At 38.9% G+C, this 25,494-nt stretch overlaps 2 protein-coding genes across 2 annotated transcripts in view; one reads left to right on the top strand and one right to left on the bottom strand.

Annotated features, from left to right (window-relative positions):
* Positions 1-683: 683 nt before the first annotated feature.
* On the bottom strand, positions 684-12,723 carry CRNKL1 (crooked neck pre-mRNA splicing factor 1). The gene is made up of 14 exons (XM_026844834.1): positions 12,619-12,723; positions 11,970-12,122; positions 10,301-10,392; positions 10,032-10,190; positions 9,509-9,675; positions 8,817-8,995; positions 7,992-8,162; positions 7,203-7,394; positions 6,401-6,460; positions 5,197-5,277; positions 2,819-3,058; positions 2,313-2,414; positions 1,487-1,735; positions 684-936 (listed from the first exon to the last, which is right to left on the bottom strand). Exons 1-14 carry the CDS (start codon positions 12,664-12,666, stop codon positions 769-771), a joined length of 2,061 nt encoding a protein of 686 aa, XP_026700635.1. The 5' UTR covers positions 12,667-12,723; the 3' UTR covers positions 684-768.
* A 60-nt stretch (positions 12,724-12,783) lies between these two features.
* CFAP61 (cilia and flagella associated protein 61) overlaps positions 12,784-25,494 on the top strand; it is a 122,840-nt gene continuing 110,129 nt past the window's right edge. The window contains exons 1-6 of the mRNA XM_026844669.1: positions 12,784-12,879; positions 15,314-15,464; positions 16,615-16,765; positions 19,026-19,102; positions 19,985-20,052; positions 21,130-21,256. Coding sequence (XP_026700470.1) covers positions 15,322-15,464; positions 16,615-16,765; positions 19,026-19,102; positions 19,985-20,052; positions 21,130-21,256 — 566 coding nt within the window. The 5' untranslated portion in view covers positions 12,784-12,879; positions 15,314-15,321. The remainder of the gene's footprint in view (positions 12,880-15,313; positions 15,465-16,614; positions 16,766-19,025; positions 19,103-19,984; positions 20,053-21,129; positions 21,257-25,494) is intronic.

Raw genomic sequence — 25,494 nt, 5'->3', positions numbered from 1 at the left:
TCCTGCTGGCCATGCTAGTGCTGATTTGTCCTTCCCTCCAAGAACTTCACCATGAGGAAGTTCAGGCTTGATGTTTTTTTCCCCATGAAATACAAAAAACATTGAAAAGCCAACTTACACTGCTTCTATTTTACTTCCCAACAGACTATCTACTATAAAATATGCTACCAAGACATTCAAATATTAAAATACAGTCTGTATGGTACTAATTTCTGGAGATTTGTCTTCTAGAGGCTAGTTTCAGTATATTTAACTTCTATTATTCTCCCCCCTAAACAGTTTTCTGGGATAAAAGTTTACTTGGATAGGAAGGTGAACAGGTTGCACTCAATATTTATTGTTTTCAATTATCTTCATGATCTATAACATTTTCACACACTTACTGGGAAAAAAAAAATCCATGAGGAATGGTTAAGAGACCTCTCTCATTAAAGAAAGTAGATCTGCTGTCTTGGCATGTTAATGCCCTTAAACAGTGCTGTGATAGTTTTTAGGAGCCTTAGAACAACAGGTCTTTTGCTGAAAACAAAGCTGCTGTGCAGTTCTTCCAGTTTTCAGACCCCTGGTAATAGCACTTGCCCCATGACCTTTCCTTTTAATTGCTAGAAACCAACAGATTGTATAAGGGAATCAACACCAATATGGTGCTTTTTCTTAAAACAAAAAAAGTCTCAAGTCAATAATAGTAAAACTCTTCAAATACATTTATTTGTCACCAATGAAAATACTGTACAGTACCCAAGAAAAGGGGCAGGGAAAGGCAATGTATTAAGAGTGGCTTTCATCAATGTCTTTGTCTGGATCCATCTCTGCAGCTTCGCTCTCCTGTTGCTGTTTCTTCCAGAGTTTAGCCATAGCAAGTAGTTTGAGATTAGGCTGATTGGCAGTATCTTCTGGGAAAATATAATCATAGTATTCCTCCCAGCCAGCATCAGACTAGGGAAAAAAAATACCACAAAGCAAGTTTAATTCGCATGTTAGTGTTAACTATTAGAAGGTGCTTCTAATAAGCATAACAACGACATAAAATTAAAATCAGTGTTTTGGTTTAAACCAAACAATCCATAGGAGCCGAAACCCATGAGCTGAATGGGTGTGTGAGATAGTACTACTTCTGCTGTGCATGGACAAGCAGATTTGACAAACAGCCTGGCTACAGTTTTCCAAACAAAGTTAAGAAACATAAACTACCTGCATAGTACTACCTAAAGCTGTTTGATTTGTCTATGATAGGAGTTTAAAGTAAAGGTAGCTCAAGCATTTGGTAAGAGTATTTCATTCTGAATCAAACAGTCCACCTAGCCTGCCAAAGAGCAAGGAGCTCAGCAGCATATGTCTCAGGCCAATGCTTGCTTTTTTCCACTTACTGCAGTTGAACTGGTATGCAGTTAGAGCATTCATCACAGCTAACTTTGTTTTGTGTACCTAGACCCCAGCATAAAGCCACCAAGGACTCACTGACTACTTCCATAATTTTTCCTCTTACCCCATCTTCAGCCTGCAGTTTTCTCCTCTTCTTTATTTTTTCAGGCATAAGTTTATCTATCCTCTCTTTAGTGGTATCAGTTCCAAACTCCTCTTCAAAATTTCTCCAGGATTCCAGAAGCATGACTCTCTCCTCTTTCTCCTCACAGTTTCGCATTGCCTTATTAGCCTCTTCATAAATCTGCCGGCATCTTGACAAACTCTCCTCCCTCCCTGCAGATAGCTCAAACTGGGCAAAGCTGATCCATACCTGTGGTGAAAGCAAACCAAAACCAAGCTGAAATCTCCATTCTGAAGTCTGATAACTAAGCGATAATTTAAAAAAAACAAAGCAGCCAAAGAAGCAAATGTCAATGCAAGTCTGAAGTACTTCTTCATAAGCAGATACCTAGGAAATTCGCATTTGTTTCATAGGTGTGAGATTTGCTTTGTTTTGGCATGACAGAATATTAATGTAGGCCACATTAACAAGTTTCTTGGGGTTGTTTCAAATCACGATAAATCCATCTGAGATTTAGTCAAAAGACATCACCAAACTACATTGGAAAAATCACAAGTAGTTTTTCCTTGCAAAGTTTTTGCAACTAAAATTCCAAACCTACTCAGCAGGAAGAGGGCTGCTCGGAAACCTTTCGCAAAGCCTTCTTTCATTAAGATATGCCTGTTGTTATATGTAATTTAGAAAATTCTTTCCCCTTTTCATGGCACAGACGTGGAACTGAGCTTAGGTTCACTGCTGATTTGAAAAAGCCACACAACCAAAGCAGTCAAGGGTTTCCATCCACAATGGACCAGATCCAAGACCAGTTCTGCATACCCAAACACACCTTAACATGCTGTGTCCGCTGAAGTAATCTGCGGTAAAGATTTCTTGTTTTCTCATACTCTTCTTGCTCAATTTCAAAGTCAATGTAGGACTTCCAAAGAACCTGCAAAGGAGAAGTCTCTCATTACATTCATAGCACACTGAGATAACCAAGGGAAAATACAAGAGGAGCATGGATAAACGTGAAATTTCTGAGAAAAAAGTTTCAGAGATCTGAGTATTTATCAACTACACAAGCTAGGATTACGACCAAGCAATATCAAATCTTGTGCACATAAACCATTTAGCTTACTCCTGTAAGCATGTTTCTCCATCCATGTTTTATCATGCGTTTTATAGTCCTGCGTAACCTGCTAAGAAACAGATGTTAAATTAATGAGACATGGGCTAAGCCACAACAGTAAGCAGTTTTGTTCAAGCTGGTAGATTATTTACATTTTAATTAGCCACACTGTGTAATGAATACCTTAAAATTATGCCAACTGTAAAGTTCATCTACTCCCTTACCTCTGGCATGTCTAGCCGGGGCTGGCCAATAGCCAACTCATATATTGCACGGGCTCTATCAATGTCGCCAAGAATGGTCTCTAGTTCAGCAAATTTAATCCATGATGTGCAGTTTTCTGGTGCAAACTCCAGGAATTTTTCATACAGCTTTCGGCAACGATCAAATTCTCGCAATTGTAGCTCCAATTCAATATAACCTTTAAACAGTTTGTTTTTTGGACATTTACCTATGGATGTCCCCTGTTAAGCAAAAAAACAAACAAAACAAAACAAACAAACCAGACAAAAACCACTTAAAGGTCTTGCAAGGAAAAAAACCCTCAACTTTCTAAACACCTGTTTACTCTCCAGTATTTGAACGAAAATTAATTTTTGCTCAGAGCTTGTTTTTTAAGACTCTGGTCAAGGCCAGTATGAAATTCAGACGATGTTTGCCAAATGAGTATGCATCCACAAACATCAACAAAAACTCTGAACACAGAAAACCTTCTAACTTGTTACACTTTTACATAACATGGATACCCCATGAAGTATTCACTGAAACTCACCCTGGCTCATCAAATGAACACTTCATCTTGCATCAAAAGCTGAAGAAAGCATAGTAGCAGTCTGTACCAGTCTTCCAGGTAAGCAGTTCCCAAGTATCTTACAAAACAAATTCTATCAAGAGAAACTGTCTCCTGGACCATCTCACAGAGAATCATCCATGCTCCCTGTCTGCTTGCTTACAGTAATAGACAGAGGGAGGATAATGTTTTAAAGAAATAATTCCTTTTTGATATGATTCAGCATCTGAAGAAAACTGCCTGTCCCAAGCCACAGTGCCAAAGATGTAAGAAAGCAGTTTCTGATTCTTAATTTGGGAATCTTTTACAGCAAGAGTTAAGAACAGGCATATCTGAGACACACATGTAGTGAGCTTCACTCTTTAAGTCAATTCTTAGACAGGCATTATTTATTAAGCACTACAGTCCCTGTTTCCTGACGCTAATGGCAAATTAAGGAATTTGAGTTCAAATTCCTTTACTACAATTCTCCTGCACAACTTTCCTACAAAATTATTATCTTGGTACTTATTAAAAACGGAGGAAACTACCACATGGGAATATCAGTTTGGTCACCATTATGAACCTCCAGCTCTACAAACGCCTTTTCTATTTCAAAATAAAGAAAGAAACAAACTGCTTGGCAAATCAGAGTCCAGTCCAAAAAAGTATTATGGCTGCAGCAGCAAAATCTGGTTTCCAAAATAAGTAAAAGGTGACCTAGTAAAAAAAAGTCTGTCAAAAATATGAAACAACAGGGGAAAAGACCAACAGAAGAGAAGCCTAAAAGAAACCGTGGAAATTTTCTATTTCTTAATAGGCCAAAGGACCCTCTCCAGAATCTACCATAACATTTACCCCTAAAATAAAAGGGCAGCCAGAAGCAGGGTGCTGACTAGTGGCTATGGTCATGTTGAGCAATGGTAGCTTAAGCCAGACTAGAACAGCAACAGCCTTTGGGATAGATGGTTGACTTCTCCTGCAGGGAGACAGTAGGAGTCTCACAGGGGACTTAACCCCTCCGCTTCATTTTTTTTCTGGTCACAGGCAGGAGTCCAGCTGAAGAAACAAAGCTCTGCTACCACACTGGTGGCAGCCTTGGTCCAGCACCAGCTACAGAAGGCTGTTCATATTTATGCTCTTATCACTGCCATGTCATGGGTTTGGTGGAAACCCCATCAGTTTCTTCTTTAAAGTCAAACCACTTCAACTGTTACCAACATTAGCTTTCTCTCGAAATTTCTAATGCTATCACTGATCTTACTTAGAATATCTGAACTGAAGGCAAAGTAAATTTTTAAGTTCAAAAGGTTTTGCTTCCAAAAGGTACTCTACTGTTCTCTGATACCCTGATGTTCACATAGTGAATTCACACAGAAGTTCTTCAGCCTGCCCAAAGTCCCTATGATTGCTTCTATTAGCAACCTGGTAGCACTGGGTCTCAAACACTCTGTTCTTCATTTCTTCGAGTCAAAACCTCCTATTTATTTAAAATACTTTTACAATGCTATTGGTTATCATTTAAACGAAGCAGCAGCAGTTAAAAATTTCCAAGCGTGCTAAGATGATCTGGGTACCCTTGGCATTCAGATGTGTGTTTTGTCAGCTGAAACAAGAAAGCTGCATTCATTCCTGTCCGTGGCTAATTCATCATATCAAGCTACTCTTCTTTTTAAAATCATACATGACAGTAAATACTGGTCCCTGAAGACTTTCCAGATGCTTTATTTAAGTAGATTAAACCAGCAATTTATAAAGGACAATTTAAGATCTTTTAATGACATTCCCTTGTTTCTATTAGTAAAGTCAATTGTGGAATTACCAAAATCTTACCAAAGCTCTTCTGGCAAGTGGAAGATTTTTCTGGCGTATTTCAAATTGTGCATACAGCAGCCATATTTTGGCAAATGTAAACTAAAAGAAAAATAACAATGTGATGTTTAGACTTGGAGCTTAGTAAATAACACTGCGTATGCTCTTTAAAAAAAAAAATCACTCTGCCTATACAAGATGTTACTGCAGAGTTAATTACATTTGATCTCAGTGTTTTCCTGGTGAAAAGTTGAGAGTTCATAACCCAAACCAACCTCTCTAGAACAGGACAACATACTCCACCAGAGATGAAAGCAAAAATGACCCAGACAGAAGTCTTCTCAAAGAAAATAGTTCATTAACCAATCAATTGTTAAAATATCAGATACCACTGAATCAATTAACAGCTAATCAACTCTTAATAATTACAGATTAATCCTAATCTATGCAATTGATACTCAGATTACATGATTAATAAGAAAAAAGGAATTACATGAACTAAGATTTCTTGGCATTCCAAGGCAGTGCTGATTGTTTTAAGAGTTTAGCCACATGGATATTCTAGCCAAAGCTCACTGGCAGAAAAAAATACAAGAATAAAAAAACAGTCTTAAAGACTGATTGTAATGGGGAATACACACCTGAAAGATAGTTTATCAAATACTCCTCCCTCAGCTGGGACTGTGCAGACAACTAGAAACGCTATCAAAGGCAGTAACCCCATATAAAATAGAGCAACAATTATTCTGCAGAGAATATAAGCAACTAGGCTGAGAGCAGCTATAAAAGGACCACCCTAAGGAAGAAAACAAGTAAAGAATAGACGAGTTCTTCCCTGCAGCTTAATAATACTGCACTATCCTCTGACTATGTGTTATTTCAGCTTCTTAGAGCATGCTTAGTAATTTGAGAATACTGGAGAAACTTTTGAGTTGCATCTGTATGAGGAAATCTGACAACAGTGTGTGGCCTGCTATTTTCTACTGATGATGCAAATTACATCCATCTAACACCTTAGCTTGAAAAAAGCCAACCTATCAATTTTGGAAGATGGACATTATGAAAAACTAGAACACATATGTGAAGTCCTGAGCAGTCTTCATGAATGTGCTAGTAGCCATCTGGAGCTGCTTACATACCTGAACCTTGGGGGGGAAATAAAATTAAAATTTTATCTTGGGAATTTTAATTCAAGTCTTAATACAAACTGCTGGAGGAGACATACCTTCTTGTGGGGAATGAGCTCGACACATGCCTGATAAACCTGTCTGGTTCGCTCTGCATCCTATAAGAACAGACAAAATTAAATACTTTTTTGCTGCTGAAATGACACCGTATTTTGAATCGTGCAACGATTGCAAAACTGTAGAACAGTATTTTAAAGTGAAGTTGGTTAGAACTGTGTATACTTGTTATAAATCTACTTGGTGTGCACAATTCAAAAATAGTAACTTTGAGGATCAGTAAGAGTAATCTTTTCAAAACATGATTCAACACTAAGAATTAGGCAATAAAACCAGGAGTCTCCCCATTTTTCAACAACAACAAAAAAAATCTTTGTTCCTTTAACAGACACTGAATAGATACACTGCATTACAATTTATGAAATAAAGAGCAGCTATAATGTTACATGACTGATAACAGAATACTTGCACAGCCTCAAAAGGCTACTATAGCAAAAATCTGCTTCACAGAACAACTTCACATATATAAAACTATTTCACAAGTTCAGGTAACATCTTGGTACAGGCAATACAGATGAGGCTAGGAAGACCTACTTTTGCTTTTATTATCAGTGTGTTTCTGGATGAACTGGGGTGAAACTGAAAATACTTGTTTTCCCCTATGCACAGGAGGGAAAAGCGAAGTGGGAAAAAACCCTGTTAGTTAAATAGCAAATCCTGCAGTTAATGACACAAACCAAGACATAGCATCATTAGTTCTCAGTTTTCTTATTAAAACATCAGTAGTTATTTTATCAAGGAAAATACTCGGGAAGGAAAAATATCTGAATTCTTACTACTTGCCTTTGCCTCCAGCTCTTCATATAATGCATAGTTAATCCAAAGATAGATGTATCTTTTCCAGTGTCTTTTCTCTTGAATTGGAGGAACATTGGCAATGGCCCGTTCATACACTTCTCGGACAGTCTCGGCATCTGCATCACTTTCAACTAATCTCAGGTAGTCAAACCATGCATCGTAATTATGTGGATTGGCCTTCCAGAGAGATGGGAGCAGGGAAACGGGAAAGGAACTTCAGTGACTACAAATAATGGACCCCATTCCTTTACCTACAGTTTTAATTTAGAATTTCGCTTTTAAAATAGATCATCAGAATATTAATAAAAACTGCCAGTCTCCAGTATGTTTGAATGGATGCTTTTGGGTTAAAATACATGTACTTTATTTTTATTTTACCTACAAATATTCTTTAAGTGCAGGCAAACAAATTGAACTGTGAAAAGAGGAAACAATGAAATATGCAGTATTCAGTGAATAGTACATAGGCATGGCACACCCATTTCCTAACAAAAAGGTATTTACACACAGGCAAAGTGCCCTGTAACAATTACTGCATAATGAAAATGAAGAAGTTACAAGCTAAACTGCCTTATCCCCTAAGATTACTGTGAAGGGTAGTGAGCTCAGAGTTCAAAAACTCTGGCTCCACAATCCACATTAGAATGCAGAAACAAACAAGCAGTGAATCCAAGTATCATTCTCTCCCCCCAGATGGAATTCTGCCTTTAAAAAGAACAGCATTAAGCAGCAGCTGGATGTATAATGAGCCCAGTGGATATTTGTAATACATACCTTCACTTCTTCTTCATACTGGAATCTCCTCTTGCTGACAATGATGTCTTCAATTCCCCTTCTGTCTCCAAACTTCTTCTCAAAGATGGTGTAATTCTTGAAGAGATTTTGGGCCTCCTGCTTTGGAATTCTATCCAAGGCGTACTTGTAGATCACCCTTACTCTTTCAAACTGAAAGTATTAAATGTCACTTGAGTAATATTTACAAAGTAGCTTCTGTCCTCCACAATTTCGCAATAAGCTTTTGGCAATATTTAATAGAATGCAGAATCACAGAATGTCTCAAAATAAATGATTGTTTTAGGACAGGACTAACACATATCTCCCTGAAGAGTAAACCTTGGGGGGTGGAATAATTCTGCAAATACTAAAACCCACCATCTCTTACTCATTTACAGGTTTAGAATACTTAAATTTTTTAAAGACATTGTGGTTTTGGTGTCACAGGGAGGTTTTCAAGCCTTTAATAGTCTGGGCACTGACTAGGAAAAACAGGGCTAATTTGTTTTTCTATCATCCAGGCCTGCAACCTCAAAAATGTACATATCTGAGGATATGTACTCAATCTGATGACACTAATCTTGTGCTTGACAGATTTGGTGCCCACTTTTCTTAGAATATATCTCCCTGGTGCCACTAAAAGGCGAACAGAAGCTAAGCAAAAAAAAGTCTCCTTAACTCAAGACTACAATAACAGTATCCCATAAGGTGCTGAAAAACACAAGTGTTGAAGTGAATGTTAAGTGACCTTGAGTTTTGATATTCAAGAAGAAATCTTGTGGGGGCAGTTAGTATTAGTTTGATGCATTATCAGGAAGGTCTTACTTCTTTCTGGTTCTCCTCAAATTTTGCAAAAGCCACGTACAAGTGCTCATCCATATGCTCTTCTCCAAAGAACTCCACTGCCCTCTCGTATACCTTTCTTGCGTGAGCAAAATAGCTGTGCTTCTCTTCAAAGCGGGCATACTTGATCCAGTTCTTAACATCAGGATGAACAATAACGAGTAGAGCTATGTTAAAGAAAAGTGGCAGTTGAATAGGACATTTCAAATTACATTCTTCCCAGTGACTATGGGGTCATGGACTCTATGAAACAACTCCCAAGAATGACATATGCAAGAAATGCAACTGGAAAGAAGACCTAAAACAGGTCTAAGCATGCAAAGGCTTTGTGCCTTACTCAGAACTTAGAAAATTTAAAAAGGGATAAAAATCAGGCAAGAGTCAGGGACAAGTTTAAGGAGAAAATCTGAAACGATGACTGCAAAATGTTGGAAGCATGAGTGCTGTTAGATGTACACTGCTGTGGCAGGATGTACATTTATTTAACTGAATTTGGAGGAATATACTAAACATGCTTTTAATACGTACTGCTGGTTCTCAGTATGGTGGCTTAGTTCCAACACAACACAGTAAAAAGCAGCACAGGGACATAGCTGGAGATAGACTAGATAAGAAAGAAATTAAGAATGCATGCCTAAACCTGGGCAGGAGTCACAATACACTAAAAAGGATATATCTCTCATAAATGGTACGTGCCCTGTCCACCTCCTTGTATCTCAGCTCAAAGTTAATATAGGAATGCCAAGCCTGCTCCTCTGGTTGCCACTCCATCCAACGTTCAAACACCTGACGTGATCCAGCAACATTCCCCAACATCTCTTCCATGTAAGTATACTTATACCTTAGAAAATAAGATGAAATTTTTACAATCACTTAGTAAATACATAAAGTACAAGGATTTTTTGAGTGCTTAGTAAGAGCATTACTGAGATTTCTACATCTATTCCCCACTTGCACCACAGAAATGCCTACAGATACAGTTGTGATCAGCAGCATGCAGGCACACAAACATCCTTCTCTCACAATACTCTTGCCACTTGCTTAAGCTTTGGAAAGGTTTTGTACTTTTTCTTCATTTCAGACTAGCCTGAAGGTTTGGAGAAACAGAAAACAATGCACTTTTGCATGATACCAAAATAGAAAAATCATGTGTACTCTTTGGGGGTAGAAGCAATGCTCCATTCTCTGCAAACATACCAGAACTGGTTCACCCTGGGGAGGGTGGTAATGGCTCGATCCCAAATGTTTCGGGCATGATTAACCTGGCGGTTCTTCATTTCCATTTCTGCATATTTCAGCCAGAGTGTGACATTTCTGTAGTCTACATCTAAAGCACGCTCGTAAATGGAACGGGCTCTGGAAAGCAAAGAGAAGATGCGTATATAACATGCCTCCAAGACTTTGGTGTTTGTCAAAATATGTCTTAAAAGATTTATAAGAGATGTCTGCAGCTGTATCATAATTACCTCTGTATTTCTTTCAGGCTTTCCTCCCATTGTGCATACTTTATCCAGTTGCTGATAACAGTCCTGTTTTTTCTTATGTTATCTTCAAAAGTCTGAGGAGAAAATTATTTCTGTAAGAAATCCCTCTGTGCAAACTAATCTTGTATAAATGGCTTATGGAATATTATTATTATTATTATCAGAAGGAATTCCAAATGTCTTACACCTATGAAGATACAGTAACAAATCCTACTCAATAGAACGCTTTCTAAAAATTGATTAACAGAGAAGCTAGAAGCATAGATCATCATACGGAATAGGACTAAACTCAAGTTCCTGCAATTTGATACCTGAAATATTGATGGAACAATAACTGACAGCACTAAAATCTTACTCTTTTAATCTCCTGTTTAATGTTTCAATAGCAACATTACCTGGGCAGACAGAATCCAGTCACTGTAGACAACCTTGAATATACTTGGATGCACCAGCATGAGTTTATTCACTTTGAACTGTGTGTATCATTGCTCTAAATTTTTCTCTAAACCAAGATGCCTTATTCTTTGGACTTAATATGCTGGCATCAGTGTGCTAAACAAATTTCACTGCAATGGTGAAGGCATCTTCAGCCTTGTGTTTGGCTGTTGTCAGGATTAATGCTACTTGTACTTTAAAACGTGGCTAGACATGGTTTAACACAGTTAACGTGGTGTCTTGTTACTCCCATCCATATGAGAGAGAAAAAAAGATAACATCAAACATTGTTTTTGCAGTGCTGTGGTGTTGATCATCTGACTCCAGTTGCTTGGCACATGCCCGAGTGAGGTACACCAGCAACTAGCACAGTAGGGCCCAAAGTCTTCACGAGAGTTCCTAGCCACTATGGCAAGGAGGGAAACAAACGCTCACTCAGGGCTGAGCACAGGGATGCTGCGTTGTGCTACAACAGTCACCAGTTCTGAACATATGCATAAATACTTCAGGGAATGATAGCCCTAGTTTACACCGTCTGTATCTAAGAAAAATTGCTGAAAGCATTTAAAGTTCACTGTTAGGGATATACTTGCTTTGCTGATCCAGGACAGCAAATATCAAAGGAAAAAGCAGAACAAAACCGTAGGTAAGTTTGCACAATCAAAGCAATTCTTTTAAATGAAGAAGAAAAAATTATACCCAAAATCTCACATGTTGAATGGATAAGTTTCAAGACAGTCATCAAATGTAACCATGACTAGTGTAGAAAGTTGTGTCCTAAAGTGTGCTAAGCAATAACATAATTTTACAGAACAGAAATATCACTTGCAAACACACCATGGTTTTTTAAGCAGTTGAAGTAGAAAAACCAGCAGCATTACTGTAACGCTATGTTCTGTCATGGTGACTGGCCAGATACTAGGGGTAATGAAGAAAATGCATATAAACCATGTACATAATTAGCCTTGCAGTGTTCTGAATATACTGAGCACAGTCACACGTGAGATGTCATGTACTTCCACATTTTGTTAAACACATTTATCTTACAAATGTTGCACAAAAGTAGCGTTTTTTATTAAATGTTAGGGTTCTTTAAGACTTGCTATTGATCTACAAAATCCACAAGTAATATATGCTACATCTTATTTAAGTTAAAACACAGTAATATTGTAGTGCTTTATACCATCATCACGATTAGGGTTTTTTTTCCCTTTACCTTCCTTTTGCGGAGTTTATAATCATTTAGCTCTTCAACATCTGTGATCTTCTGTTGTGGAGGTGGTGGAAGAAGTTCAAGTTCTCTCTCTTTTGCTTCTCTTAAAAGCTGTTCTGCTGTGATCTGAACTTCTGCGGGTGCTTTATTTTTCACCTGTAAAGTAAGTGGGCTTGACTTACATTTTCTCCTTGTAACGCAAAACTGAAAAATCCCCCCACGACTAATTTACTCCAGCGGCTTAATGCGTTCAGTATTTACCGAAGTAGGATGTGGAGACCCCCCCCAATACGGACAGGGACCTTATCGCCCGCACTAGTCCAGACCTACACGGCTCCTGCCCGGGGCGAGAAGGGGCAAAACTTCCTGAGGCCGCGGAAAGGGGCGGCTACACAAGCCGAGGAGCCAGGGGCCGCAGCCGGAGCAGGCCACAGCAGCCGGCTGTGCTTCAGCACCGCTGCGCGACACCGATTACCGGAGCGCTTTACTCGCTTCCCGGAGGCCGCGGGGAGCTGGGGGGCCAAGCCGCTGCGGGGCGCGGGGCGCCCGGCGCCGCTCTGAAGGCCCAGGCTCAGTGAAGGCGGGTGGGTACCCGCCATCCCGACCACCCTCCCCACCCCCGACCGTGGGCTCGCCGCCTCCTCCCGAGCACCTTCGCCACTTTAGGGATCCGCTGCTTCCCGGCCGCCGTAGACGCCATCTTGCCGCCTCTCCGTGCTAGCCCCGCCCCCTCACCTCTGACCTCACGCAGCGCCAGCGCGCGTCGTTGCCGGAGTAACGGCGGCGCGTCCCGACACCGGCGGGGAGCGGGGTCGGGCTTCGTTCGTTTCGTCCCTTCGTCCCTGCCTCCCTGGCCGCGCTGCTCCGGTATCGCCGGGGAAGGGGCCTCCCCTTCGCAGTGGGAGGGAGGCAGGTGAGTGCCCGACGCAGCCGGAGGTCCCACGCCCCCAGACGGTTCCCCGTGCCCCCTGATGGCGCCCCCTGGTGGCTCGGCGCGGGGGGCGGCGTTCGCCGGCCTCTGCGGGTGCTGCGGGCCCAGGTGTCCGGGGGAGCGAGGCGGGGTGAGTGATGGTCATAAGAGCGTTGCGGGGCTTTCGCGGTGTGGCGTGACATGGGGATGTTAGTAGCGTGGGTGTTAAGCTTCTGTCCTGCCGTAACTGCTCGTGCTACTTTCCCTCCTGTCAGGTGGGAGAGCTCTGCCCTGTTCCTAGACCTAAAAAGCCTTCCTTGGGGCTACCTGAGCTTTAAAGTTTGGGTCTGGTCCCGTTCCTCTAGGCCTTTTGGGGGTGGGAATGGTTGACATGCTTCATCCCTGCTGTTGAGGCAAGCTGTTAACTCTTGTCCTGGTCCAGCATGGGATGAGCAGATGCCACCTGCCATCACCCTGAGTGATCAGGTATTCCACCTGAGTCTCCTGAGACACACATCTGTGGTATGTACATGCTTCGTGTGTTTTGAGCCAGGAACAGAAAAAACATACCCTATAGAAATCTCACCTGTGCTTCAAAAGAGAGGACTTGTTTAAGGAGGCAGAGGGGGAACTATTCCAAGTGCTAGCTTGGAAGAGGAACAGTTATTTATTGGTTGTTTTGCCAAGACTCTCATTGATGGTATGCTGCTCTCATAGTAGAAATACAGGAGTTGCTGTAGGAACAGTGCATTTTCTTATGAAAATGGCTCATTTTTCATGTGTGAATGCTGCTTTCTGTTAGCCATTGTTGTGTGAGTGTTTAGGGCCTTTAAGGGGAACTAGTGGAGAAGGGGGTGATATTTTTTGAATGCATTAAGTTAAACAATTGAATATGTGGCAAACTTTTCCTCAGTTGAAATAATCTTAATGCTAGACTTAAGTTCATTATCAACACTTTAGATTCCTGTTTATTTTGATATATGAAGCTGACAATAAAAAGTAACCAAGTATTTTAGTAGTCTTACAGTTTGCAGTTAATTAATGAAATGTGCAAGTGAATTATGTGGCCATTTTCTTTGCTCATTTTAAGAATCACCTGTCATTTAGTATATATGACAGGGTATAGCTGCTTTCCACTCCACTGGGAAGAATACCTATCTTAAAACTTAAGATATCAGAGAAGTTGTTTACGTAAGCTACTATATTTTTTTTTTCCTTGTAGATATTATTGTTATACTCAGTAATAAGTACAGTCCAGACTAGCTGGTTCTTTCTACACAGCCACAATTCTGTTTACTAAGTGCACACATTGAAACCTGCAGAGGATGTTTTGCCTCGGGTTGGTTCCAAGACCTTGTTGCATATGTATGTTGGCATGACTGTCACCTATAACAATGTCTTAATTGTATGTGAAAGATGTAGCTGTAAATATGACTTTCTCTGTATTTGAAAGGTATAAAATTCAGGGTTTCCTTTGTTATCCCATTTTAACTGGCATCTGAGGGGCCTAAAAATTGGGCATCACATTTGGGTTTGGAGCCAATGTTAGAAATGGCTATTGTGTTTGGTAGATGGGTAAAAGTGTTCTGCTAGTCTAGGTATGTTGGTTATTTAGACTTATTTTGAGTTAATAATGCTATATTATGCGCAGGTATGTTTAAGAAATTGCAGAAAGCTGTTGTGTTTGGTCAATTTATGTTTTACATGCATAATTCTTGATTATGTCATAACAGGCTACAATACTGAGTAGCAACATAGCTGAAAGATAAATGAACTGTTAGCTGATAGTCACAGGTGATCTGAGTGCCTGTTGCCTCTGTGTGTTCTGAAATTGCTAGGCATGTCAATAAATAACTTGGACCTGGTAAATTCTGTGAATGTGGAACCACAGCAACTTTTTTATTCTGGGCAGAAAAGCTTTCAATTCTGTCTGAAAATTAAGCATCACTGTTGATTTAAAAGGAAACCGGAGGAACTGTTTTGGACAAAATACACTTAACTTACCTGAATTGCTGTTTAATGTTACTAGAACATTCTTATCTGTTTGTTTGCAGCTGATCCTCCCAACCCTGTAGACTTAAGGCTATTAAGTTTGAAATTATTAGTGATGTGCACTGTTCTGATTGATAGCATGAAAATGCCTATAAATGAACAAATGTAAAAGCAATTTGTAGCTTATTAAAAACATTTCCTGTGTAGCATGTATTGAATGAATACAATAGGGATGATTGCCTGCTGTATTTCTATATGTGCACTGTTTGCATGCTGTATGTATGTGCAGGCAGTATGTATTTATGTAAAGTTTTACAGGAACTAGACATTGAAATTAATCAGAATTGCACTTCATAGTTTTTACAAAAATCTTTCAAGTAACTGTGTTGAACAACAGATTGCAGCAGGATCTGCCAGAACAGAAATTGTTTCTTTCTTGTTGCAGGCTGCAAGATGACTACTATAACTTCTTCAACAGGAAATACAGAAGTGGTCAGTGCCAGAAGAACAGAATCGCATGATGTTTCAGATATTATTGGCCTCTTCAGCCATTTTACAGAAGCAGTGTTTGGAAGGATTGATATTATGTACCTTTTGTAAGTAATTATTTTAGGGACATTATATTACCTTTCTTGAAGGAAACTTAAAGAAATTATGTTACGTTTAAAGTGGCAGGAGACATTATGAGCCTTTACATGGTGTGGCATAATGACTTTTTCTGCTATTCATAAAAAGGGAAAGAAAATCTGCTTCCGTCTCTTCTATGTCACACATGCGTGACTCTTTGTAAACTTGGATCAAAGCTGCCAGCATGGTGGACAAGATTTGACTCTATACTAGCTTCTTTTTTTATTAAAGTTCACAAGAAATACTTTTCAGTAGTACCTGATGAAATAATCACTTTCCATTGTCTGCTGTCTGCACCATCTAACAGAATCCCTTTGCCTGTTGGAGAGGGATAGAAGCAGAGGGGCAGGGACTAAGGTTGTTAATCACTGTGGCCATGACCATTATTTTATTTTCCTGTGTACGTCAGTCTTTTCCTTCTCTTCCAGTTTCTCCTTAGCAAAAGGAATTGGTTAGTTTTTGCCTCTTTTTATTCTACCTTGGGAGGCAGCCTTTATCTGCCCTAAAATGTTTCAATAATCCTCCTCTTGTCATGCCCCAAGATACCTAATATTCTCTGTGGTTTGACATCTGTATCCTAGCTGCTTGCATGGCAATGTCCTTAGTGGAAATGGGTGGTTGTAGAGGTCTTCTGTTACCATATCTTCATCAGTGGAGATAGTAGTGATGAAGCTGCTGCACTTCATCTTTCTGTGCAGTGATGAACAGCAGACAGAGACAGGCTCTGTGAAATGCTGATGGGTCACCTAGATTTTTTTTTTTTTTTTCCTGCTTGACTTAAGGGCAAATGTTTCGGGCACTAGCAATTTGGGGAAAAAATAGATGTATGAGGATATATGCAAAGAAGATGGAGCATTTAAGTCTTGCATATCAAATTCATAGTAATTGAGGGTTTAAAAAATCGTATGAGTTGTTACAATGTCAGAATACACTAAATAAATATTTGGAATTCAAGCAATAATGTCAAGTTATGATGTGAGTAACAAAGTTTTATTGAGTCCTGATCCTGGAAACACTTTTGGACATGATTAATTTTGCTATTCTAACAGGCTGACTTAACAGTCACACTTTTCTTAGTGTAGTTTCTTCAATTTCTGCTAAATTAATTTGTTTTCACAGAGAAAAATCAAATCTTGCTTTGACACTCTGCAATGAGAAGAATGAGGTTATAGCCCATGCTGTCTTTCTGGACTATCCAAACTGGAATATCACTGATCAGTCTGACTGGGAAGCATTCTTGCATGAAAACTACATTAACAAGGAATGTACTGTAAGTAAATTGTGTGATATTTTTTTTTTTTTTTTTAATTATTTTATTTTTTAATTTTCATTTAAGGCTCAGGTATGAAAAATAGGCATAGGCATCTAAAATCTATTTTTGGTAGATTTGAGGCATTCAGGCTGAAAGTGGTGATCATCAGATTCTTTACTAAACCCTCAGGTGTGCAGGAGTTTGAGTACCTGTGCTTTTGCCACTCCTGCAACTGAAAGTAACTGTAAGGATGACAGTTAGGGAATGCAAGTCCTTTCTTTTTCCAGACAGGTGCAGGATATGTCTGATGTGCTGTACTAGCACTGAGAGAAGTGTGAATCATAGCTGTCACCAATTATTTTTCATTCAAAAACCTGTCCAGCTCTGGTGTTAGCTAATAGAACATTTACCTGGGAGGTAGAATCCATGCTTGAAGGCCCTTCTTACAGTAAGAGAACTGGAATCCTCATTTCTCACCTTTTGGAATAAAGTTTTGCTATTTTACAGAACTGAATGCAAATGTAATGGCTTCAAAGAAAGAATAAGGGACAGGGAGTGTAGCCCTGCTTGAAGAATGGTGACTTACACATGCTGACATGAGTGTCTTCATTCAGGAGTAAGCTTGTCTGGTGCTGATGCAAAGACTGCTGCACTCTGTTCTGTGCAGTGGCAGTTTTCATACAGGCTCCTTGGTCAAGTTTATTAATTAGTCTTAGGAATTATGGACAAGAAATAGGGACTGAGAAGTTTAGCATTCGATTGCTGCCCATCATTCAGTCCAACTAGGAACTAGCTAGTGCACTTGTTGAGAAAAGGTGGTAAATGTTAACCATAAACACTCAAAAGCCAGGCAGCACATGCCATAATAAGGAATTGGCAGTACTAAAATTATCTCTAGACAGTTTGTTCATCAGCTCTCCAATGTTGTTCTGGGAGACATTAAGCAATGGCTTGCGGAAAAACTGACAAATATAGCAATTGTATTTGAAAATGCTGTGTGTCGTTAAAAACCCCCAAAATTATTACAGCCAAAGGGAGTATAGAAAAAAAACCCATGTAATTTTCTTGTAATCTGTTTTCTTTGTCACTTGAACAGTACTTTGTGTACAGGCATACTGCAGGCACAACCACTTCATTCACTGTGCAGCTGCAGCTGCTCCTCTTGAGTTATGCTGTGCTGTCAGTTCTGCAAGCTCTTCCTCAGGCAGCCTGCTTGACAATATCTATTGCAGCAAAGCTGCAGCTGACTTCATAGTGCAGGGACATACAAAGAGAAAAGACAAAAAAGAGGCTCGAGCATGTTAGGAATTATTACTCATAAACAGGAGTGAAAGGTACTTTGGAACGTTGACAGGGGCAGAAGAACACTTCTTTTTCTAGAATGGAGATTATTTTCTAAAATACATACAGAAGATTCAGTATGTGTTATATGCTTCTGCACTGACAAAACAACCATACCTGATTTATAACTAGATGAGGTATTTTTAGTTAACTGCAGGTTAAATCCACGCAGATGTACTTTACAAAATTGAGATCTTCTGAAAATAGAATTTCTTAAAAGTCTAGTTGACAAGTCTCACAGAAATTATGAAATATCTTAAAGGTCTAAATTAGGAATTAACTTGTGTAGAATTTAATTAGTGAAGATGCTTTACAGGATTGCCTGGTTATCATCACTATTCAGCAACAGTTACAGGCCAGATCTTGCCTCCTAGGTCTCCTCTTGGACCTCAAGAACAAAACTTTTTTTTTTTCTTCTTCTTCCTTTTTCTTCTGCATTTAAAAAACAAGCAAACAGAAATGTTTATTCATTACAATAGCCTGTTGTATTTGTACTGGCTGGTCCATATATTGCAGCCTCTATTAAAATCATTCTTGCTCTAAAGTTGATGAAATTTATTTCTGACTCTAGCCATGACATTTTATGAAATTAATTGAATATTAAACTATTCAGAAGACCTCAAGTTTTCCAATTTAAAATATTTTTTTGTAGAAATATTTCATCTACAGGTAGACCTTCCCTGACTCAGCACTTGAAATTAATATGCAAGAGAAAACAACTGAATTAACAGCACTTTCCATTCTAGCATGTGGTTTTTCCTTTGCTAATGTTTCCCAGGTTAACTGGCAGCATATAGGATAAAGCTGTCTTTTAGTCTTCCCCTACTCATTTTGAGTGCAATTATATATACTGGATATAAACGTGCATGTTAATACTTGGGTTGACTTAATAAATATTAGCTGCATGGTGTTTAGATTTTCATTCCTTGTTTTGTAGCCTTTGAACACATTGTTCATGCATCTTTTTGTGGCAAAAGAAGAATATGCAGCTGGATGTTCCCAAGAAATTGTTAGGTGAGTTTGTATGTAATTTTGTGTAGTGAAGCATGTGCACTACCATTATTTGGAGAGGCCATAGAACATCAAAATGCCTTAAGGCGATCACTTGATCAAAATTAAATATCTCTCTAAATGGTTTCAGACGGTAATAAAACCTAACCTTGTATTAATCAAATGTGCACTGTTGGTGTTGAAACCAAGCTGTTACAGTTCCAAGTACACTTCCCAAACAGTGTTAGATGTATCTTTGCTGTAATTTTCCACAGAAATAGTACTGCAGTCACAAGGCAGATTGAGTTTTAATTTTCCTAACTTCCCATTTGTAAAATCAAAGTGCATGACTGAGCAGGAAGCTGAGAAAGCTGTAGATGTTTCTGGAATATGCTTGTTCCTATCTATTGATAGTTTGTTACTGACAGATTATATATTAAGGCTGCAAACTATAGAGTAAAACCAGCACAATATATTACTGTGTTAGCTCAGTACTCAAATATAACCATTGCTCAGGTTATTTGGTATAGCTCAGAATCTACTTACATAAACAATGAATTGCACTTGGTGCTGTTGAATTTGCAGTTACTTTGTCACATCAAGCCAGCTCACCCAGATGCCAGGTCAGAGATCTGCCAGCAGAGATCTGGCATCTTTTTATTTTTTCACCACTGGGGAACTGATAGAAAAAGGAGGATGTTTGGAATCTAAGGATTAGGAAATTAAGAGAGAAATAAGGTAGAACAGTAAATTGTTCTAAATGTTTTAATTTTTGAGCCATATGAACTCATGAAGGAAGATTAGAGACACGGGAGAAAAAAATTTCATATATTAAAAGACTAGCAGTTGTATCTGATTGATGGGTGTAATGATGAAAGACTGAATACGGTTATGTTATTTGTCCAGAAGAGCTTTTATCACAGTACCAGAATTGCAGTTTATACTTCTCTTCATACCAGCTGATGAGAATTTAGGTAAGAATTCAATAACATTTTATTCTTAAAATAATGAGAACAATCTCAAATCTCATTATCATTAATATGCACTGTGGTGGTGGGCTTTTTTGTGTTAAATATTGAGAACAGTTATCATTTTCTGAACATGCAGAAAACAATCTTAAAGCATCATCTGATGGACATACCTTGTAAAAGAGGTTTATGGGGCTATGTGTTCATTCCAGCAGTCCATTCAGTAGTCTACCCATTTCCTGCAGTCTTTAAATTTGCCAGAAACAGATAGGACTTCAAACAGGAGTAAAGATCTCAAAAAGAAACTCCTACAACTATGAAGACTTCTGGCTGAATAGAGTCAAGAGACTGAAATTGGGTACTTTCTCTTACTTAGCCAAGTGAGTACAAGATGGGGAGAGGACACTTTGGCGAGGCTCAGAAGGGGTGCTGGACACATGAAAGAAAACAAGGTTTGTTTGTTTTAGGGCAGAGGTAAAAAGATGGAGAATGCACATCTTAATCAGAACAGCACTTGACTTGGAATTTCAGTCTTGAATTCAGACTAATAAAACAAGTGTCTATTTAATGACTGATCCTTTGCTTGGAGCTTTCCTTGAAGTGAACTGGAACCTTTTCTGATATGCCAATTTCTAGACATCTTAGTTCCAAGTCATGCTAAGAAGCTCTAGTGGTGTGTCAACTACAGAAAATAGTACCCAAATAAAGGCTTCTGTAAAACCTACTCTAGCAATAAATGTCAACTTTCCTTCAGCATCATGAGTCTTGACAAAGACATTCTCCAGTGCATACAGTGTTGGTTGTAAGACTAGTATTTCTATAGGGGTCCTACCAGTTTCTTATTGCTTTGAAGCTTATTCAGGTATGGGATGCTGGATTAACTAACAAATTAATCCAGTAACAGTTCTTCCATGTATTTATACTACTGTCATTTCAGCTTCATTGCTTAACTTAAAAGCCTTAGAGTGTTATGCCATCTGTGGCTTCAGTTCAAAACTCAATTTTTCTCAGTTTTGCTGATAGTTTAAAAGCTTACATAATGAAGTTTCTCTGTTGTTCCTAACAGATTTTTGTCATTCACAGAGCCAGATATGGCAAATGTCTTTGAAAAGATGATGAGTGTTCCAGGTTCAGTAGCGGACAGAAACTTTACCTTGTTTGTGTGCCCCAGACATTGGTATCACCCACAGCTATATGTTCGCAAAGCAAGGTAATGCAGTTTCTCCCTTCTATGAGCTGATCTGTCTGGGTTAGTTTGAAGAATATTCTCTTCTGGTTTACAGCATCAGCATCTTATATAAAATGCTGTGATTTTCCTTGATAACCTAATTAAGTAGTTTTATGATCATGCTGGTTTTATTCTACTTCATCATAAAATCAATTGTATTTTTTGTAAAGCTAGTTTACTATCTAGAAAGAATATATATTTTGTCGTTGATGTTGATTCTACGAATCTGCTAGCTGAATTGCAGCATTGTGTATTTTAGTGTATGTAATTTCCACATCTCTTGGAGCATCTTCCAACTTATTTTGAATTTTATCTTTTTATGCCATATTCTGACCAGTTGAACCAAGTCTGAGTAGGATGGCCTATTATCTAAAAGAATTAAATAAGAGCAGAGGATCCCTAGGTCCAGTAGTCCTTCAGACATGGAGAATAATCCTCTTTTGTATAGTTTTTTCTGTGTAAGCACTTCATACATTTATTCTCACTGTGTTTCAGGGGAGCAGGCCTCCTCAGTGTTGATGAGAGAGCTTAAGAAAATAATAGGGTATCACTTTTTCCCTTCCATCATGTCATCTGTTTCAATGGACACCGTTTGGAGCAAAGAGTTTGATACGCTCATGCAATGTGTCTTTAACACAGCCTTGCTCTTGTTTTGGGATTCAAGTCATAAATGTTATTAAAAAAGTTAGACTTTGAATTTTTTTCTACCTGTATATTAACTATTACCACTCTTGTTTTTTCCTGCCATTTGAATTCTGCTGCCTATGCCAAATCACAGCTTTCTGTGCTTGTGCCAGAACTGTGTACAGTAAATGAGAAATGCAGAGTTTCTGACCCAATGGGGCCTTCTGTTCTTCTGTGTAGATTGCTGGACCATTTATGCTGTCATTGCTGTGTAGAGGCTCCCCTGTAGTGTGGTTGAAATATAACTAGTATCTGTTACATTTTGGTTCACTTGTGTTCCTCTTCACAGTGGGAAGAGTGCATGTAGGGTAATGTTTTACTAATAATTTTGAGTCTGATTCATTCTGGAGTTGCTTTTATTTTTTTCTAAATGTGAGTGTTACTATGGAGTTATGTAGCAGATTATGATTAAATTAACATTTCTAGTCCTTGTAGTGGAAACTGTGAAGTTTAGGGACAAGCCCATCCCTGGGATGCTGTGTCATATGATACTGATGTGTGTGTGGGTCTGTATTGACCAGTCCTAACATTAGGCATCTCTCTCTGCCTAGTAAATCCACACCTGTTTGTTTATGGGTTAATTCATACTGACATCTCAGACTGGATTCTGACAGAAGCCTCCCTCTGAGAGATGTTTTACACATATTTAATTTTGCCAAATAGGCCTGAAATGAAGCTGCAGATTGTGCTCTTTATCCTACAGTTTTAGTCAAGGTTTGCAATATCCTGTCACTTGACTTTTGAGCATTTTAAGAAAAAGGACTGAGGCTTGACCTTGACCACTTCACGCCATCCTGCTATAGGTCTGGATATTTCAGTATCTTACAAAATTATTTGCATACTAACTTGATCTCTATTTCTTAGGCTTTTTATGAGTATTTCTTCAAGCTGCTTACCATCTATCATTAAATGATGGAACCTTAATACTGAGAAGTTATCAGTAGGTGAATTAATTCCTGAGGATTTAAATTTTTTTCTGTATGTCTTGATTCCAGCTATTATGTTTGTCTTTTCGTTAATTTGAATCATGTTATTTCTTTTGATGGCCATTGGGTATTATCAATAGAAATGTTTTTGACATGACTGGAAAAGTCATATACCAATATTCCATATAAGAGATACCATCTTGCTTTGGAATTCTGTAGTTTGCTACAAAAGCCAAATTATTTATTTTAGGGTTCTTTTGTTATTAGAAAACTAACCAGGAAACTGGGGTTTTTTTTTCCTCTTCCTCTTAAATTACACAGTATTTGGTGATATAAAATTCATACTTTAATATTGTCTGTCAATAGATTCTCTTGAGTAAGCTAGATTCTGTTTGCAGTAGATGCTTTGCCTTTCCTTTTCCTCTGTATTCACCTTTGTACTTCACTGGCATCCATAGTAACGTTCAGTGGAGCCCTTTAGAGACTTATCTGTGAAAGTTGTCCCCAGCCACCTGCCTAGCAACATGTTCTGGGTCAATGATAGGAGATTAGGGTAATCTCTGTTCCCTTTTCCCTTGCTTATGGAGGGGGAGCAGGGGGAAGAAGCTGTAAACTGATACCTTCCTTAACCATTAATTTTGAAGTTATTCTCCATCTGACCTTAATAATGTGAAATAAATCTGTAATGTGCCAGAACACGGTCCACTAAGCTTTTATGTTTGTTTCTTGCTGATACCTCATCTAGACTCTGTCATTCCTGTTTTTTTACTGTATGTGTAAGAGCTCACAAATTTGCAGCTCTATGGGATGCCTTTATTCTGCTTGTTCTCACAGTATAGGAGTTTTGTAGTATTTTTATATTGAAAAGCTATTGGGTGGAGGTGGGTTTTTTTTATTGTTTTTTTTTTTTTTTTTAAAGACTGTGGTACTGGTGGAAGATGCTAAAATAACCAGAAAAACATTAAAAATAGTTCTGTTCCTACAGTTTCTAGTGTGCAGGGAGATGAATGGGCTTATGTGGACCCTCATTTATTATTGCAAGGTCAGTCTCTACACACCATGAGCTGGCAGAACTGCCATCTGCATCTTGATGTGTGGCCTTGTGTCATGTTGTGAATGCTGTAAGGGACTTGGAGCAATTGGCAAAACGTTTGGTTTGCAGGTGGTGAGTGTGTATTATTTACCCCAATGAAACAACAGGTTTCAATTAGAGTACAGTCTCATTCCTTTACCCCTAATTTAGTTTGGTTTGTTTGAGGTTTTATAACACACTACCAGATTCATTATACTAATTAATGGTGTTAAAGTAGTGAAGTTCTCATAATAGAAAACCGTACTGCAGCTTTTTGCTTGAGATACTTCCTGTGAAGAAGAGGAAGGCTTCTATTTTGGTTTGAGATATAAAGAATGTAAATTACTATCAATTTACAATTAAGACTCTCACTTAAAGCAGTGGAAAAGAATGAAAAAGTGTGGGGCATGGAAATGTGTCACCCCTGGCAGCTGTTTTCAGCTCTGAGTAGGCAGCGATGATACTCATCTCTACTGTTTCCTCAGGTTGGTTTTCTTGAATTAAAAACTGTATGAAAGAATGTCAACTGCCCTTCAAGAAGAATAATTAAATTATTTAAAACTCTTGGCAGATGGAGTAGTACTGTGATTTGGGCCATCCTAAAGGTCACAAGTTAAGCATTTATTCACCCCGCTAAAAAGGCTGTGAGCAGGGCGATGCTCATCCTGGGCTACAGTGTCTCCTCGACTGTTCATCCCACCCCAACGGCCCACAGTGCTGACCCTGGCAGAGAGAGGTCAGGTCTGGAGGGGTGTCTGAGGCCTCACCTCTGGGCTCTGCTGGGCAAAGGGAGCAACCAGAGTGAGAAGAAAGCTTTCACAGATGGCTTGAGGATAAAACATTTGAAGCAATGTCAAAATAAAAGGGGTCACCATCCCCTAGTAGAAAGGTAATCTTATGCAGAAAGTTGCATTCATTCTGGTGTGTAGGACCAGCAAAAACCATCTAGATACCACCTAAATTATTGTTCAGTCTTATGCTAGTCAGGCAGTACTTAGAAATTCAGACTGTGTTTGATAAAATTAGAAATAATTTTTTTTTTTTTTGCCAAATTGTGTTAACTTTAAGGCTTCTTTTAAATCCAGAAACATGCAAACAATGGAACTGAGAATCAGTTTATTTTCTTTTTTTCTGAATTGCTGCATATGCAGAACCAAGGTTTCCAAATTACAGGTACAAGTGCTTAGATACAAGCACATACAAACTTGAGCAGTGGGAGCCTGAAGAAAACACAAATTTTCTTAAAACTGAGGGAAGTGTTAATAATCATCCTTGATAATTATTGTCGGAAGTGTGTTTCCACACTATGTAACACTTAATGAAAAGAGAGCTATTTAAAAATGTTTTTTTTCTGTTGACATCGTATTTTAGGGAGACACAGCAAAGGCATCCCAGTGGGAGACTAATGGATAGGTACAACTGTAGCGATGTGGTGTAGCTCAGGCACAGCCCCGGGGGCGCTGGGACACGGCACTACCAACCTTCAGTGAGCTCTCCGGGGCCGGGCCGTGCGGCCTCCGGAGGGCGGGGGCTCGCCG

The sequence above is a fragment of the Athene cunicularia genome (assembly GCF_003259725.1).
Source record: "Athene cunicularia isolate RWA chromosome 3 unlocalized genomic scaffold, athCun1 chr3_part1, whole genome shotgun sequence".
Lineage (NCBI taxonomy): Eukaryota > Metazoa > Chordata > Aves > Strigiformes > Strigidae > Athene > Athene cunicularia.
This window is presented reverse-complemented; position numbering and strand designations above follow the sequence as displayed.

What these genes read in the sequence shown, in the direction of transcription:
- CRNKL1 (XM_026844834.1), bottom strand. Translation starts at nt 12,666, where the DNA reads ATGGCGTCTACGGCGGCCGGGAAGCAGCGGATCCCTAAAGTGGCGAAG. An exon ending in AGTATGAAGAAGAAGTGAAG is followed by an intron (nt 7,395 to 7,991) that starts GTATGTATTACA and finishes TCTCTCTGGAAG; the next exon opens with GCCAATCCACATAATTACGA. An exon ending in AGCGGACACAGCATGTTAAG is followed by an intron (nt 1,736 to 2,312) that starts GTGTGTTTGGGT and finishes CTTTCACCACAG; the next exon opens with GTATGGATCAGCTTTGCCCA.